The sequence below is a fragment of the Megascapheus bottae genome, chromosome 14 (genome assembly GCF_031878675.1).
Source record: "Megascapheus bottae isolate mThoBot1 chromosome 14, mThoBot2.hap1, whole genome shotgun sequence".
Taxonomy (NCBI): Eukaryota; Metazoa; Chordata; class Mammalia; order Rodentia; family Geomyidae; genus Megascapheus; species Megascapheus bottae.
In genome coordinates this window covers 46,115,319-46,132,062 of record NC_143522.1, presented here as the reverse complement: position 1 = coordinate 46,132,062, position 16,744 = coordinate 46,115,319, and the positions used below count along the sequence as shown (strand labels likewise).

General features: G+C 37.0%; 1 protein-coding gene across 1 annotated transcript in view; it reads left to right on the top strand.

The window, feature by feature from the left end:
• Ttc6 (tetratricopeptide repeat domain 6) overlaps window positions 1-16,744 on the top strand; it is a 166,170-nt gene that overhangs the window by 132,997 nt on the left and 16,429 nt on the right. Inside the window, exons 24-27 of the mRNA XM_090345129.1 lie at window positions 2,250-2,390; window positions 4,996-5,109; window positions 12,132-12,251; window positions 13,896-13,969. Coding sequence (XP_090201255.1) covers window positions 2,250-2,390; window positions 4,996-5,109; window positions 12,132-12,251; window positions 13,896-13,969 — 449 coding nt within the window. The remainder of the gene's footprint in view (window positions 1-2,249; window positions 2,391-4,995; window positions 5,110-12,131; window positions 12,252-13,895; window positions 13,970-16,744) is intronic.

Genomic DNA, 16,744 nt, shown 5'->3' with positions numbered 1-16,744 from the left:
ACATCTGTATTTTTCTTTGAACTATAAATGTTATTTCCAGGACTGGAGACATGGCTCAGTAGTATAGTACCAGCCAAACAAGCAAGCTAAGCAAGAACAATAACAGTGCTGCTAGTTCATACATCAGTACTACAAAAGATTATTATTTCTAATAGGATTATTAATTATGGAAATGTAATTTGACATTATAATATACTTATACACATTACTAATATATCAATTGACCTATTAAATACTTTTGGTGCATATATTTTCAGTAATTTTTTATTGCTTTTGATATCACATTGGTATCTGCCTTTCAATAGACAATGGAGACAACACAGAAATAAATAGTAAATTTAGTGGAGACTCATTTTCAAAAGCCTGTGACTTTTAAAACTTCCAGTGTGTGTACTTGTAGATTTATAGGCACTTTCTACCTACAACAAATGAAGGAAGCCATGCAACTATGTTTCTTTGGGTTTGGATTACTTCCCTTAATATCCAAGTCTTTCCTTTTCCTTACAAATGGTATACTTGGATGTGATAAATTATACAGGAATGTAGATATTCACACAGTGAGACTAAAGCAGAATATTCTTAGGTGAGGATCACAAAAAGCTCAATAGCTATGATCACATAAAATGATGTTTATTTAAATAAACTCCAAGAAATGGAAACAAGTTTTTGTTAATATGATTTTGCATTTTTCTCCTTTGTCACTATTTTTGTTTTCTGTGCCTTTTGCTTTATATGTAAGTTTGTTTGTTTTGGAGCTAGTAAGAAGGGGCACAGAAATGATGGGACAAACGGTAAACTAATGTAGCAGTGATACTCAATAGACATTCTGTTGAAAAATGAACTACACAGCTTCTGGGTGGGTTGGGAGGGAAAAAATCAAAGAAAACACGAATGAACTCACTTTGTTCAAAAATAAATGTAGTCCTTACCTGACATATAACTGCAAACTCCTTTTTTCCATATGTTTTTATTGTTATTAATAGAAGAGTTACATTATATTCACCAGATAGAAGATTCATTACTTCACATACATTGATACTCTTTCTCATGTCTTGGTCCCCATTTCCCTCCTTCCACCCCCATCCCTCATCTTGTTTTCCCCCTTCCCCTATCCTATTTCAAATAACCCAAAACACATATATACAATATATCAGATAGCAAGGTGAAATACTGTAACAATATGAGATAACCAAGGGACAGCAAAAGGACAACAATCATTCATTATATGGCTTTTGTTTCTATATCTTGGATGTTTTTTTCATTTAGCCTCATCCTATATAGCCTTATGTATCTAGGTTTTTCTCTATTGTAAATCTCTGCTAGGAGAGTCCAAGGTTTCTACTGATTATGACAAATGAGGGAAACCATTGAGCCTATGTTCCTTTGAGTCTGGCTTACTTCACTTAATATGATTTTTTCTAAGTCTTTCCATTTCTTTACAAATGGGGCAATGTCATTCTTTCTAGTAGCAGCATACAATTCCACTGTGTATAAATACCACATCTTGTTGATCCATTCATGAATTGAGGGGCATCTGGGTTGGTTCCATATCTTTGTAAATAGTGCTGCAATGAACATTGTTGTGCTGGTGGATTTAGTATGTCCTTGTTTCTGGATGATTGGGTAAGTACCAAGAAGTGAAATTGCTGGGTTATAGGGGAGCTCTATGTTTAGTCTTTTGAGGAACTGCCATACTGCTTTCCATAGTGGTTGAATGAGTTGCAACCCCTTTTTTACATTACCTTTACAATATCAATAAAATATGGTCTGTGACATTTGAGTTGAGTAAATCTTAGATGATTTTAGGACATGACTATACTCTTAGACAAGGGAGTGCTGTCCTATGTAGGCACATGCGGTTTTTCCAGCATATAGATACATATGTATATATATATCCTGTAATATATATATATATATTTATACATATATATATATATATCCTGTAGGACATGGGATGAAGGATCATAATATCTAGAACTCATTTCTCAATAATTCAGGGAAAAGTAGCTAAAACAAACATGGCAGGCAAATGTTAATAGTTATTGAGTCTAAATGGCAGGCATTAGAAGTCACCCATATTATAATGACTGTCATACTCTTATTTCATATTTTCAAATGCTAGCAGGAAAGCGCTTATAATAATCATCTTTGAATGATATAGATTGGTTTCAAATTTCATACATTCTGGCAAAACTGGTGACTTTACCAACTCATTTCCTTCTGTCTTCCTCTTTTCTTTCCCTCAAAAGGCGTATTTGAGCCGTGTAGCCTTCTATGGTTCTCAGGGCAGGTATTCCAAGGCAATTTTGAATTGTAATGAGGCCATCAAGATTTGTCCTGAGAGTGTGCGGGCCTACCTCTACCGAGGCGTTTTGAAGTATTACAATAAGGTAGGTGCTTTCTGCCTGGTTACTAAAAGTTAGCGTTGGTGGATTCTCTGATCACTAAATGGGTACTAAATAGAGAATTAGAATTACTGTGGTGTGAAAGGATGAACTACACAATACATCAGAGAATAATTTTCCACAGAACTTCTTTGTGGCTATTGTCAGTTGTGGGGATTGAATTTGGAGCCTGGGCTCTGTTACTGCTTTCCCCCCCCCTCCCCCCCCCCCCCCCCCCGCCCCGTTCTCTGCCACATTGAGCCGCAGTGGCTTTCTGGTGGATAATTGGAGCTAAAACTCTCAAAGACATCATTGGCCTTGAACCATGATCCTTATATCTCAGCCTCCTGAGTAGTTAGGAGTACAAGAGTGAACCACCAATACCTGGAAAAAAATATGTTTAAGTTTTGTTCTTTGTGCTGGTACTGGGGCTTGAACTCAGGATTTTGCATTCTCACTTGGCCTTTTTGTTCAGGGCTGGTACTCTACTACTTGAGCCACATCTCGTCTTCTGGCTTTTTGTTGACTAATTGAAGATAAGAGTCTCATGGACATTTATTCAAAGTCTGGCTTTGAACCTCAAATCTGAGATCTTAAGCCTATTGAGTAGTGAGGATTCTAAGAATGAGCCAACAGTGCTGGGTGTAAGAATATTTTTGACATTTACATAAAAAATGTTATTTATGGTCTTGGAGTTTGGCCTAGTGGTAGAGTGCTTGCCTAGCATGCTCAGAGACCCGGGTTCAATTCCTCAGTACCATATTCATAGAAAAAGCCAGAAGTGTTGCTTTGGTTCAAGTTGTAGAGTTCTAGCCTTTAGAAAGCCCGAGGATAGTGCTCAGGCCCTGAGTTCAAGTCCCAGTACTGGCAAAAAATGTTCTTTACTTCTATTAACAAAGTATTATAAATATGGAAGAAAACAAAATGTTATTATCTTGCTCCTGGATTGTAGTTCTTCAGAAAAGTATGAATTGTTTGCATTTAGTCTTTTATTTTCCTGATAACATAAACGTGGGATTATACTACGGATGTAACAAATGTTGTTGGTTGATTTTTTCATACTTAAATCTTTGAAAGCGTCACTTATGTGATGGCATAATATTCTACTGTGTTTTTTGGCATTTGTTTTTAACCATGTCATTCTTGAACACTTGGTATATTTTAAATGTTTTTTTTTTCTATTTTAAGTAATATAGTTACACACAATTGAGAACAAAATCATTGTTCAAGTTTAGAATTGGTTTCTAAATTCTTGGGCTAAAGGATGAGAACAGCACTTTTGACATCCAAAGCTATGGGGAGTATTTCATTTCTCTTTCCATTGTTTTTTTTATGGGGGGGGAGGCTTTTCTCTGTAGTTGTTTCATATAAAATATTTTGCATTTCCCTCTACAAATATATCCAGTATATCAGATAACAAAATGAGATACTGTAACAATATGAGATAACCAAGGGACAGCAAAAGAGATGAGAGACAACATAGTACATTAAGGACAACAATCACTCATTATATGGCTTTTGTTTCTATATCCTAGAGGTCCTTTCATTTAGCATCATACTATATGGCCTTATGTATCTAGGTTTTGGTCTATTGCAAGTCTCTGCTAGGAGAGCCCAAGGTTTCTACTGATTATGACAAATGAGGGAAACCATTGAGCCTATGTTCCTTTGAGTCTGGCTTACTTCACTTAATATAATTTTCTCTAAGTCTTTCCATTTCCTAACAAAGGGGGCGATGTCATTCTTTCTGACAGCAGCATAGAATTCCATTGTGTACAAATACCACATCTTGTTGATCCACACATCAACTGAGGGGCATCTGGGTTGGTTCCATATCTTTGCTATGGTGAATAGTGCTGCAATGAACATGGTTGTGCTAGTGGGGACCAAGACATGAGAAAGGGTATCAATGTATGTGAATTAATGCACCTTCTATCTGGCAAATATAATGTAACCGTTCTATTAATTATAATAAAAATATATGAAAAATAATTTGCAGATAATGTCCTAAAGCAAAGATTTTGAATTATATGTTAATTTTGTGAAAATCACTACATATACAAATAGAAGACACAAAGTTTCAGAGAAGAATAAAAGAGGATATGGAAGAGCATGTGGCCAGGAAACAAAGTGACTCTGTGATATAACAGAAAGAGCAAGAGCAATAGGCATAAGCCTGCTCTGACGGGTGATGTTTGCTGACATAAGACGGGTTGATTCTCTCTTATGAACCAGTATAAACGTCTCGATGTCACCTAGCAGCATTGGCAATAACTGCCTAAACTAGAAAGAATGATGGAAGAGGGCGACATTGATCACAATGCATTCCACTTAAAAATTCATCTTTTACACACCCACCTAAAGATGCAAACATTAAACAAAGTTAAAAATGTTAGTATCTTTTCTTTTATAGATGAAAACAGTCCTAAGAATTCATACCAGGCATATGACTATGATAATCTCATGAAGGATTAGTTTGATTTTCATAATTTTACAGGTGATAGCCCAGAATGTTTAAATGAGTGCTTTAAAAAGTGATAGGATCAGGAATTTAGTATATAAATTTCAGTCCATTCTGATTTATTCTTCTCAATTTTCTGTTCCTTTGCAGAGTTACAAGCTAGCTGTTATAGATTTAAGTACAGCTGTGAACATGGACAAAAACAACTATATAGCATTTTATAACAGAGCATTATGCTATACCAAGATAGGAGAGCTCCAGCTGGTAAGGTAGCCATTTTAGTAAAGAATAAATTTAAAGCATCTAGCAAAAAGAATGATTCAATGTTTTCTTGAATTCAATAAGCAATTAGTATATAAACTTCTGCAAATACCATTTTAAAATATTTGTAATAAAAATACATTTAAGGCCTCTGAAGCTTGGAGATTAATTTTCATGAGAGTATACACATAAAACTTAAGAACTGTTTCAATCTTATTGATTTCTTTGTTAGTGCTTACCAAGTTTTCCTAAACAATTTCTGTAGTAAGTCAAATGAAAAACTAATTTTATAATGTTTATATCAATATCTATAACTATGCATAAATTAACATACATGGCATGAATATCATCTCAGTAGCTTGTTCCTGATCTAGTGTATAGAATTTTATAGCAGCGATCAATAAGCAATATTGTTGTTCCTTAATTCTAGCATTAGCTAGGCCAGAGCAGATAGGTAATTTTTGCAGTCTTCAAACTATATGCTCATGGAAAGTATGGAATAATGACTTCTACTCATAAGGATTACTTTAAATTATGGGTGTTGTGAGCATTTCTCCATTTATTTTGGACCAGAAGAGGCCTGAACAAATTTTCATGTTTCCTAATTGTACTCTCATCTCCTCCCCCTCCACTGTATGCTTGTTTTTCATTGAGAATTCCTCAAAGCTCTCGCGTTTTTTTCTCCCTCCTCTTGCTTCTCTTTCTGATATTCACTGCCTTCCTTGTTCTCATTCTTGTCCTCTCCAGAAAAGGAAGATTCTAGTAATGGAGCATTTCTGTAAATGGTATCATCACATTCTTGCTGTTCTATGGAGATACACTCCTCGGGGCTTTATGGAATTCAGTTAAACCAGTAACATAATCTTTGAAAAAATTAAAAAAATGTACAAATCCAGGGTATGAAGTTGAGAAACATTGCTTTTACCCAAAAGAGTAATATTCCTGACAACCAGACTGTCAAGTTTCCTTAAGAAAGGTTGACAAATGAATAAGTGATTTTTAACAAGGGAGCTGTTGGATTCAAGGAGTTAATGAAAGGATCATTCACCAGTGACCCTCACACCAGGCATCTCTGAAGATTCCCCTCCATACTCCCACTTCTGCAGAAAGGTAGTCTGGAGGTCATGAACAATGGGTGAAATGGGGAAGTAAGCCTTCATGCTTGTTATCTCAGACATGTGCAAAAGCCTTTCCTTAGTAAGAAAGTACAGAAGTTACTACGTAAGATCAAATTAGTGACAAACTATTTATGACTATAAAGCTGCCAGCACTTTGAAGCATTCAGAGTTTCCTTTTGCAAGTGATGAAATGGAAATAAGGAAGGGTTAGGACATTTCTCTAAGTCGCACAGGGACAGAGAAAGCTGTGTGTATAGGTTGGTTTCTTTCTGGGCTAACAGTCCTTAGGTGGCCTTGTAAAGCCGCATGACTCCAGAATATGGAGAGGATGTCATTTAGTAGTGTGGATTATTCCCTGTACCTTTTCTCAGCATTTCTCCCACCATTAGGCTGAGAAACAACAACAAAATAAAAGCCAAGTGCCTTTCTATATTCCATATTCTTTATTCTTTCTCTATTCTCTAGTCTATTCTACTTCTATATTCTATATATTTTAAAAGCAAAAGAAAGATAAATTCTGATCCGATCACTCTATATAAATAAAAATAATAGCACAATGGGCCTGGAGTATGGCCTAGTGATAGAGTGCTCACCTAGCATGCACAAAGCTTTGGGTTCAATTCGTCAGTAACACATACACAGAAAAGCCAGAACTGCTGCTGTGGCTGAAGTGATAGAGTGGTAGCTTTGAGAAAGCTCAACGATAGTGCCCAGGCCCTGGGTGCAAGCCCAGGGACTGAAAAAAAAATAGCACTCACATTTTATTAAGGCTTATCATGTAACAGGACCGTGGCTAAATGCTTTGATAACATACAGTCAAAATATTTCCAAGTGGATTCTTACAACATTTACAGCATTTTTAATAGCTCAGTTTTACAGATGAGGAGGCAGGCCTTAGGGTTCAGTTAATTCTGCAAAACTGTGGAGCTAGCAATAATTTCACAGAATGATACAAATCCAGTAAAAGCCATTTCCCTCATTCTCTTAATCAAAACCCCTGAACCCAGTGTGACAGTGCATTGTCTGTAATCTTAGTCCGTGGCTTAACAATCAGGAGTTCAAGGCCAGCCCCAGCTATGTGATAAGACCCTTTCTTATAACAAAATAAAACAAAACACAAAACAACAACATAAAAGCCTGTGTTCTCCCCCGCATTGACCTTCATAAAGTCTTATTTGTGAGTATTTTTTTCCTCTTGAATCACTCATTCTGCTACTGAATGAACTTCTAAAGCACTTTACAAGCTTTCCATTCTGCAATTCTGTGAAAAGATTATTGGCTAACATCTTGAGTTTTACTCCTTTTCAAGGAGGACTAATTACTTTTTTGTAGCCTTGACAATGTTTTCTTTTTTTAAAAATTAATATTTGATTGCATGTTTTTAGATATTGGAATGTCCAACCAGGAAATGTTGGAGGTGGACAAATGAGCAACAAGTAAAATGTCATTTCTTTGCCATTTTCAGGCAGCAGGTTCTTCATGGATATATGACTGAATACTTTTACGATTAAATCACACAATTCTTTCAGGAAAAGATGTTTATGAGGAGAGTGACCTTGGGCACTCGATTCCAACCCACGGTGTAGATGCTTCCAGTATCTAATGCAGAGGAAAGATCACTAAGGCTTTGCTTATTCAGCGAAAGAATAGAACATTTAAAAGTAAAGGTCTTTTGAGGCTTTCCTCAGCTTAGAGAAGAGCTTTTAAAAATAATGTGAATACCTCACAAAATTATTTAAAAGTAATTTTCCTACAAGTGCTTATTTGTCAGTTTTATGAATATCCACTTTCACTGAGTTGTGATTTAGTCACTTGGTAAACATTTACTGAAGGGAGGAGTTGGTGGCTTATACCTGTAACTATTTCAGGAAGCTGGGGTTCAAAGCTAGCCTAGGAAGGAAATTCTGTGAGACTCTTATCTCAAATTAATCACTAAAAATCTGAAAGAGCAACTCAAATGCCATAGCATTATCCTTAAGTGAAAAATGCTAAGGGATAGTACCTAGACACTGAGTTCAAGCCTCAGTATCAACACACACACCACACAGACACACACACTTGTGTGTGCACGCACACGTGTGCCTATGTGCAGCTGTATATCTATTAAATGCGGGTATAATACTTGTTCCTGGGTTTATGCTGGTTCATCCAATAAATTTTGGATTCAGAGACGATGACAAAACATTAAAAGAAATTAAATTTTAAACAGAAATCAATGCTCTGTGTTGGTGTGTTGGTGTTAGCAATCCTATGGAGAAATTACCAAGTGAGGATGATGGTGAATTCCTTCCATTCAATCCACTTCCAGGAAAAGACATAGGGCGACTTGCAGAGTATAGGAACTGCTAACCTAGTGCTTGCCACTTTTTTAAAAATGAGAAATATCCCAAATATTTGGCCAACAGGACTCTTCAATTCTAATAGATGATTATTTTGATCTTAAATTATAAGTCAAATTAAGAAAGAACTGTGAAGCCTCCCTTTGGCACTAGTGAAGCAAAGTTGCTTCTAACAGTGAATGCTACATTGGAATGAATGAAGAGGGGGTTGTTCTTACTGTGCTCCCATGCCTTCTCTCTCAATCCCCCCATCCTAGGGCTAGAAATCAGGGGCTTTTCCCTCAAAGCTATCCTCTCTCTACGATTTGAGCCACAACTTCAGTTCCAGCTTGTTGAAGGGTTTTCCTTTTGGTGCTTTATTGGAGACAAGAGTCTTACAGATTTTCTGGCTGACTTTGAGCCATGACTCTCAGATCTCAGCCTGCTGAGTTACTAGGATGACAGGCATAAGCCACCAGCACCTGGCTACTTTCTTTGTCACAATCGTTAGAATCATGTAGTTCTGGTATATAGATCCATTTACCAAAGGAACTAGTAAACTTGTGTTGACTCGTCTTTTTCATAATCAAAGAAAAACTGGAAGACATATTTTTTTAAGTTTCATAGAAACAAATCCCATTTTATTAACATATTTTTCATGCATATACCATGATTCTGTTCATAAGCGGTCTTCAGTAAACTAATGTGCTTTCTATGCAAGGGTCACAGAGAAATAAGATACCCCAAACTGAAAATTGGAAAATAGTTTCCCAAATCTATTAAACTTAAAGACAATGATGGCTTTTCTGTGGATTCTCAAAGAAATACATTAGGAGTAGATATTGTTAACCACTACTTTTCATTGGAATTAAAAAAATTATCTTTAAGTAATTGTACAAAGGAGTTGCCAGTCACTGAAGCAGTTCATGAATACATTACATCTTGGCCACCTTGTAGTCTACACTGTGAATGGAAACTTTAGTAAGCTGAACTGTTGGTGGCTCAGGCTTATAAATCCTCAGGCTTATAATGCTCAGAAGGTTGAGATCTGAAGACTATGGTTCAAAGCCAGCTCATGCAGAAAAGCCCACAAGACTCTTATCTTTTATCTCTTATCCAGCAAGGAATGCTGAGGAGTCATAGCTCAAGTGGTAGAGCATTAGTTGCAAGCAAAATGCCAAGTACGAGCACAAGTTCTGGAGTTCAAGACTGGCACAAACTAAAAATAAAAGACAACTTTCTGTTAACTCAATTGGTAGTCTCTAACTTCTCTGGAAGATGTTTATAAATGGGTCCCTATGGCAGAAATCATCTGGGTTAAGATATTTTATATATGCAGTTTTTGGATGAAGACTCTCTTTTGGAACAAAGAGATGGAGGTATCTATGTTAAGTCCAAACTTGTGTGTGTGAGAGTCTGTCTGAAAGAAACTTCACAACAACATTCCATAAAGTTATGTCTGTGTACAGAAGGAAATGATTCAGAAGAAAAGATAATAATAATACTAAGCGAGAGACAAGCCAGATATCAGTGGCTCATACCTTTAATCCAAGGTATTTTTGACACTGAGGATGCGAAGATTGCAACACAAGGCCATCGTGGGCAGAAAAGCCCACTCAAATCAGTAGTGCTAGTTTGTGATCCCAGAGACTAAAAGAAGCTTAAATCTTAAGTAGGTGGATCATTGGGAAGCAAGACCTTTTTAAAAAAGTATCCAGGGCTGAGAATGTGGCTTAGTGTTAGAGTGCTTGCGTAACATGCATGAAGCTGTGGGTTCAATTCCTCAGTACCAGATCCACAGAAAAACCCGGAAGTGGCACTGTGGCTCAAAGGACAGAGCACTAGCCTTGAGCACAGAGAAGCTCAGGGATAGAGCCCAGGCCCTAAGGTCAAGCTCCAGGACTGGCGCAAAGAAAAATTAATATAATGAAACATAGGACTGAGGGTGTGGCTCAAGCGGTGAATGAAGCACCTGCCTAGCAAAGGTGAAGACCTGAGTTCAAACTCAAGTTCCGTCAGAAGAGAAAAAAACTTCTCAAAGGCGAGCATCTATTTTACCTCTAAGATTAGGAAAGCATGACATTCTAAGGAACACAAAAAGGAATGGACATAAAAAATTGGAATCAACATAAAGGGTGTAAGATTGGCTTTGTACAGAAGTAATCCACACCATGTAATGGTAGGCAAAGAGGCTATTGTATATGAGAATCGATGTGGAAGAAATAAAAGGACAGATGACCTTTACAAAGAGCAGATGACCTCGACATCTCTTTGCAGTCAGTCTTGGAAATGTGGACTGGACAATTGGAGTAAGGGGCTTGAGATTTAGAAATCATTGGGGATTTAAAAGGAGTAACAAACTGGGTGCTGGTGGCTCACGCCTATAATCCTCCTACTCAGGAGGCTGAGATCTGAGGATCTCGGTTCAAAGCCAGCCTGGGCACTAAACTCTGTGAGGCTCTTATCTCCACTTAACCACCAGAAAACCAGAAGTGGCACTGTGGCTCAAGTGGTGGAAGCCTAGTTTTGAGATGAAGAGCTAAGGAACAGCACCCAGGCCCAGGGTTCAAGCTCCACTAAGGAACAAAAACAACAGCAGCAGCAGCAATAATAATAATAATAATAATAATAATAATAATAATAATAATAATAAAAGGAGTAACAGAAGCTGGGTGCCACTGGTTCATATTTGTAATCCTAACTGCTCAGGAGGCTGAGATCTGAGGATGTGTTTGAAGCTAGCCCTGGCAGGAAAGCATGTGAGAGTCTTATCTTCAGTTCACCAATATCAAGCCAGAAGTAAAGGTGTAGCTCAAGTGGTAGAGCACTAACTTTGAGTGAAAAAGGGTCTGTGCCTAGGGTCTTAGTTCAAAGTCCAGTACTGGTATACACACACACACACACACACACACACACACACACACACACACACACACACAAGAATACACAGAGTAGCAAGGAAAGAAGGAAGGAAGGAAGGAAGGAAGGAAGGAAGGAAGGAAGGAAGGAAGGAAGGAAGGAAGGGAAAAGGAAGGGAGGGAGGGAGGCAAGCAGCACAAGGGGCTGCTACACTGAGAAATGAAGTGGGATGGAGATGCAGAGGGTTGGTGTACTTGTTGCTAGCTTTTACTGCTAAGAACTAAAACAGGATAAAAACTTTGGTGACTCTCAAACTCAGTCATAGTATTGAAAATCAGATTTGGGGGTCAAAGAGTTACTATATAATGAAGCTATAATATAAAAATGATACTATGTGATGAAAAAATATATATGTGTAGATGAGCCCAAGTATAAAAGATTATTAGAATCCAAAGGTAGGAGAGAACTAGGATGAGAGGTAAGTCACAAGAATCAGACAAAGGTGATGTTATGTTGAAAGGAAAAAAAGGAAACTTTTGGGAGAATGCTGACAGAGAATGACAGTATCTTTTTTAATCTCAAAGTCAGGGGAGGACCAAAAATATAATAGAAATTCAATGGGAGTTTTTCAAAACAATTATCTTACAAAGAAAATAATTTAAATCAAGTAGGAATAGCTTGAATTATTTAAAATCGAGTCATAACTATGTTGCGATTATTTTAATTTTAGGCACTAATAGATTATGGAATTGTGCTTCTTCTTGAGGCTGGAGAAACACTGGTGTTAAATACCTTCATTAATCGTGGGCTCATCTACAAAGAACTAGACAAGTACAGCTTTGCATTAGAGGTGAGTTCAACGTGGGTGTGTAAAAACTAACTTGAGGGTATATATTCTCTTTTTGAAAGTAGTGAGTAAGCATTTATTGCAATGGCAATGTTCATGAGTGATGCCTTTAGTAACAGTTGTGTTGCAATACTTAGAATGACCACTAGAATCTTTACAAAAGATCAACATGAAAATGACATTTGTCTACTCAAGGAACTACCCATAAAAGTCAATTGCTTGGCAAACAAAATGATGCGTGCATCATTTACTCTACTTGGCAATGTTCTTTCTCATTCTAAAATTTCTTTTTCTCCCATTGAAAATGGGAGAAAGGCAGGAAACTGTTGCCTAGGATGAGCTGCTTGAAACATGCTTTATTCCCCTCTTCATAGTACTGGGGGGAAAGGATGTTGAACTCAGGGCTCTAGGTTTGCCAGACAGGTGCTCTATGCAGGTTTCTGCGTCAAGTGAATGGGCTTTTAAATGAGTAGGAACAGCTCTGCACAATTGTAACAGATGTAAGCACATGGAAAATAAATGGCTTCTTTAAAATTTATTTCACTATAGAATGAATAAAATGTATAATTTTAATTTATTTTAGAATTAAAATCAAGAAACACAAAGCCTGAAGGGAGAGGAAGTGGGGGAAAATATGGGAAGGGGTAACAATGTTCAAGAAGTAATGTACCAACTACCTGATGAATGTACCTGATGCATTACCCCAATAATAAATTAAATATAATAAACACAAAACCAACATGTAAGCGGCAATTTTCAGTTAAGTTATGGATTTTGCATGTTCACTTTTGAGGCACCATATACACATTGGAGCATTTCCTATTCTCTCCATCTCCAAAGATGGATGCTATTGTCTTGTCCTATATGGAGGCATTTTTTGAGCTGCTTACATTATGATGGCTTGCAACCTCAACATTTGAATTACTTTAGTCTCAATGATATACTGAAGAAACAACATTATGGGTTATTCAAGATAGAGGAAACTAGAGTTCTCTATGCTTGGACCCTGGGTGGCTCACACCTGCAATTTTAACTATTTGGGAGGTTGGTACTGAGAGGACATGATTGAATACTAACTTGGGAAGAAAAGTTTGCCTCCTTTTCAACCCACAGATGGGAATAGTCAAATGTCTTTTATCCCAAGTTACACGGTAGGCTGAGAGCAGGAGTATTGTGGATACAGGCCAGCCTAGGCAGAAAAGTTCCATAAGACTTTCCTTCTCTGTGGAAGGGAAGATGGATATATTTCTTAGTATATATGACCCTGTAGGGGATAGTTAATGTGTACATACATACATATATACATGTATGGTATATTTAATGAAATGTACATGCAATGCTTTTGTTAGGTAGTTTCATGACAGAAGTTTAAGAGGTTATATAAGGGGCCAGGAGTGTGGCTTAGTGGTAGAGTGCTTGCCTAGTATGCATGAAGTTCTGGGTTTGATTCCTGGGTGTCACATATACAGGAAAAGCCAGAAGTGGTATGGTAGATGAAGTGGTGGCTCAAGTAATAGAGTGCTAGCCTTGATTAAAAAGCCTAAGGACAGTGCCCAGGCCCTGAGTTCAAGCCCCATGACTGGACAAAAGAAAAAAGGTGATCAAGGAATACCAGCAAATTAATCAAAACTTCTAAAACTGTTTCAGGATTTTAAAGAAGCTGCAAGGATAAAGCAGAATAATGTGAGTCTCTGTCAAGCTGCTGCCATGTGCCACCACAGGTACGCAATGCCCTTATTGTTAAAAAGGAGGAGCAAGCAGGTTCCCAGTCTATGGAAATCACATCACATAGAGAAGCCACAGGAGTGAGAAAATGTGCATAAAAGTTAGAGGCCAGGATCAATGGCTCCTACCTGTAATCCTAGCTACTTAGGAAGTTGAGATCTAAGGCTTATAGTTCAAAGCCAGTTTAGGCAGGAAAGTCCCTGAGACTCCTATTTCCACCAACAAGGTAGAAGTGAAGCTGTGGCTAATAAGTGCTACAGAGCCAGACTTGAACAGAAAAAGCTCAAGGACAGGGCCTAGGCCCTGAGTCCCAATTCTAGTACCAGCACAAAAATAAAGTGTGTGTGTGTGTGTGTGTGTGTGTGTGTGTGTGTGTGTGTGTGTGTGTGTGTGAAGGGGAGGAGACAAAAGAATTTCCCCGCTTTCATGGGGAAGCCTCATGTAATTAGCATATTGGTAACTCCCAACTGCTTCCCAATAAACTCTTTTTGTCAAAGGAGCATGGCCTTGCAGGACTTTATCTGACAAAGCTCATGCACTAGGGAAAGGCCTTGGTATGACAAGAACAAAATTATGCCTAGTATGAAATACCTGAACATAAAATTAAGTAATTTAATTTGTTCATCTAAAGGCACTGATTCTGTTCTATTTTCTGGGACAGAGGGTTATTAAAAACATAATACCTTTTCAAGACAAAAAAAATCTCATTTAAAAACTAATTCAACAATAACAGAAGGTATCTAGAAAGGGCAACAGAATCTATATGAATACAACACTTAAAACATTATTATGTTTTTCTGAAGTAAGTTTTATAAAGCACACAGTTACATAAGGCTAAACTATAGAGGCTGATCAATTTAAAATACACTCAGGTAAATATTCTCTGCTAATGATACTGTACATTTCTATGCACATTTGACATCAGAAAACTAATTTTTGGTCATTCAGCTTTACAAAGGTAGAGTCAGCATTTTAAGATTTTATGTGGGGTAACATGGACTTGTTTAACCAGCAGTTTATAGCATTACTTTTCACAAGAGAAACAAAAGGCCATTAATTTGAAGGAAGAAATTAAGATAACTCATAAATTATGTAGGCTAGGCTGTGTAAATATTCAATTTGGAGAATAGGAAATAGCTTAAATTATTTAAGAAATTAACATTCTTTATTTTCTCTCTTAGGACCTATACAGAATAACCGCATTTCCTTATGAGTTAAGAGTTTTTATTTCGTAAGCAAAATAATAGAGTAATTGGAATAATAGAGTAACTGGAATAATATAGTAACTGGAAAATATCTTGGGGTGAATAGCCCTAGTCTTGGGCCTTTATACAGACAGCCAAACCATTGTAATGCCATTCAGTAGTTTTCTCCAACAACTTGAGTATGATCCATCTCTGTATGTCACTGTCATTCTTTAAAAGCGATGGGATCATGATGTGTTTACTTTGGTGGATATGTGTGCAGACCCAAAATGCCTAAGGTCTTTGTATTCTGTTAAAACTAAAGACAAACTATGATTTCTCTCAACCTCTTTCCTCTGTTTAGTACCAATTTAGAGTCATAAGTTTCTCTGTGTGTCATCTCACCAGCTCACTCATGAAATGCAATCACTAGATGTATGTGGCAGAGCCTCCATAAGCTGACAGAACTTCACAATTCAAAAACAACTAACTTTCATCACCCCACTCACCTCTCTATTTTTTTCTTGAATAAATGTAGAATTCAAATCAACAGTGAATCCCTAAGAATTCTGAGTTCCAATTCCAGGTCTACCAAATTTTAACAATTTAATAGAACTTAACAGTAAGGAATGTTTAGTGATCAATTTTTTTTTTCAAGAAAAGTGTTTTTCTTTTCAAGTTGAGTTACATCCAGCTCTGTGGTAACATGGCTTGTGATGAGAGTAGGGCTTAAGGTGTTTTATATTGAGGAGAATACATTTTTTTAACCTTTGAAAAAATTTACAAAAAGAATACATTTCTAAATTTTAGGGCTTTGATCTTTGAACTTGAGGGGTTGCAAACTTTTGAAGGACCCTTTGCATCTGTCTGATTCTTGCTCTTCTGGTTGCTAGGAGACAACATTCCTTAGGCTGAATATCCTACTTCTAGCCCATTTTCATCACCAACAGTATTAAGGTTGAAGTTTTTTGACTTACTTTAGGAAAACCACCCTCACACACACACACACACACACACACACACATATATATATATATATATATATATAGATAGATAGATAGATAGATAGATATAAAAGCAAAACAAAAAGAATACAGGAAATTGTAAATATATATATATATATACATACATACATATATATCCCAAGTACTTTCCCCCTTGACACATTGCTCTCCTATTCTTTGTATTTTGCATACAGTATTTTTTTTCTTTTTTTTATTGTAATTAGTAAAAGGGTTACATGATATTTGCCAGATAGAAGGTGCATTAATTCACATACATTGATACCCTTTCACATGTCTTGGTACCCGTTTCCCTCCCCCCCCACACCCCCCACCCGTCTTGGTTTTCCCCCCTTCCCTATCAAATTTTGCATACAGTATTTTTAATCTGTGACTCTCAAGTCACATTCTCTAGTTTGGGGAGGTATTTGGGATTTATTTGTACAGCCAAGCAAGGCACATCTGGTCACATATGTGACTAATGGGGGGTGAAGCCTTTGTGTTTATAGCCGAGCTGACATGCTCAGCATTATTCATCATTCTCAGAGAGTATAGTGAGAATCAAGAATCTTCCACAAGTGAAGAT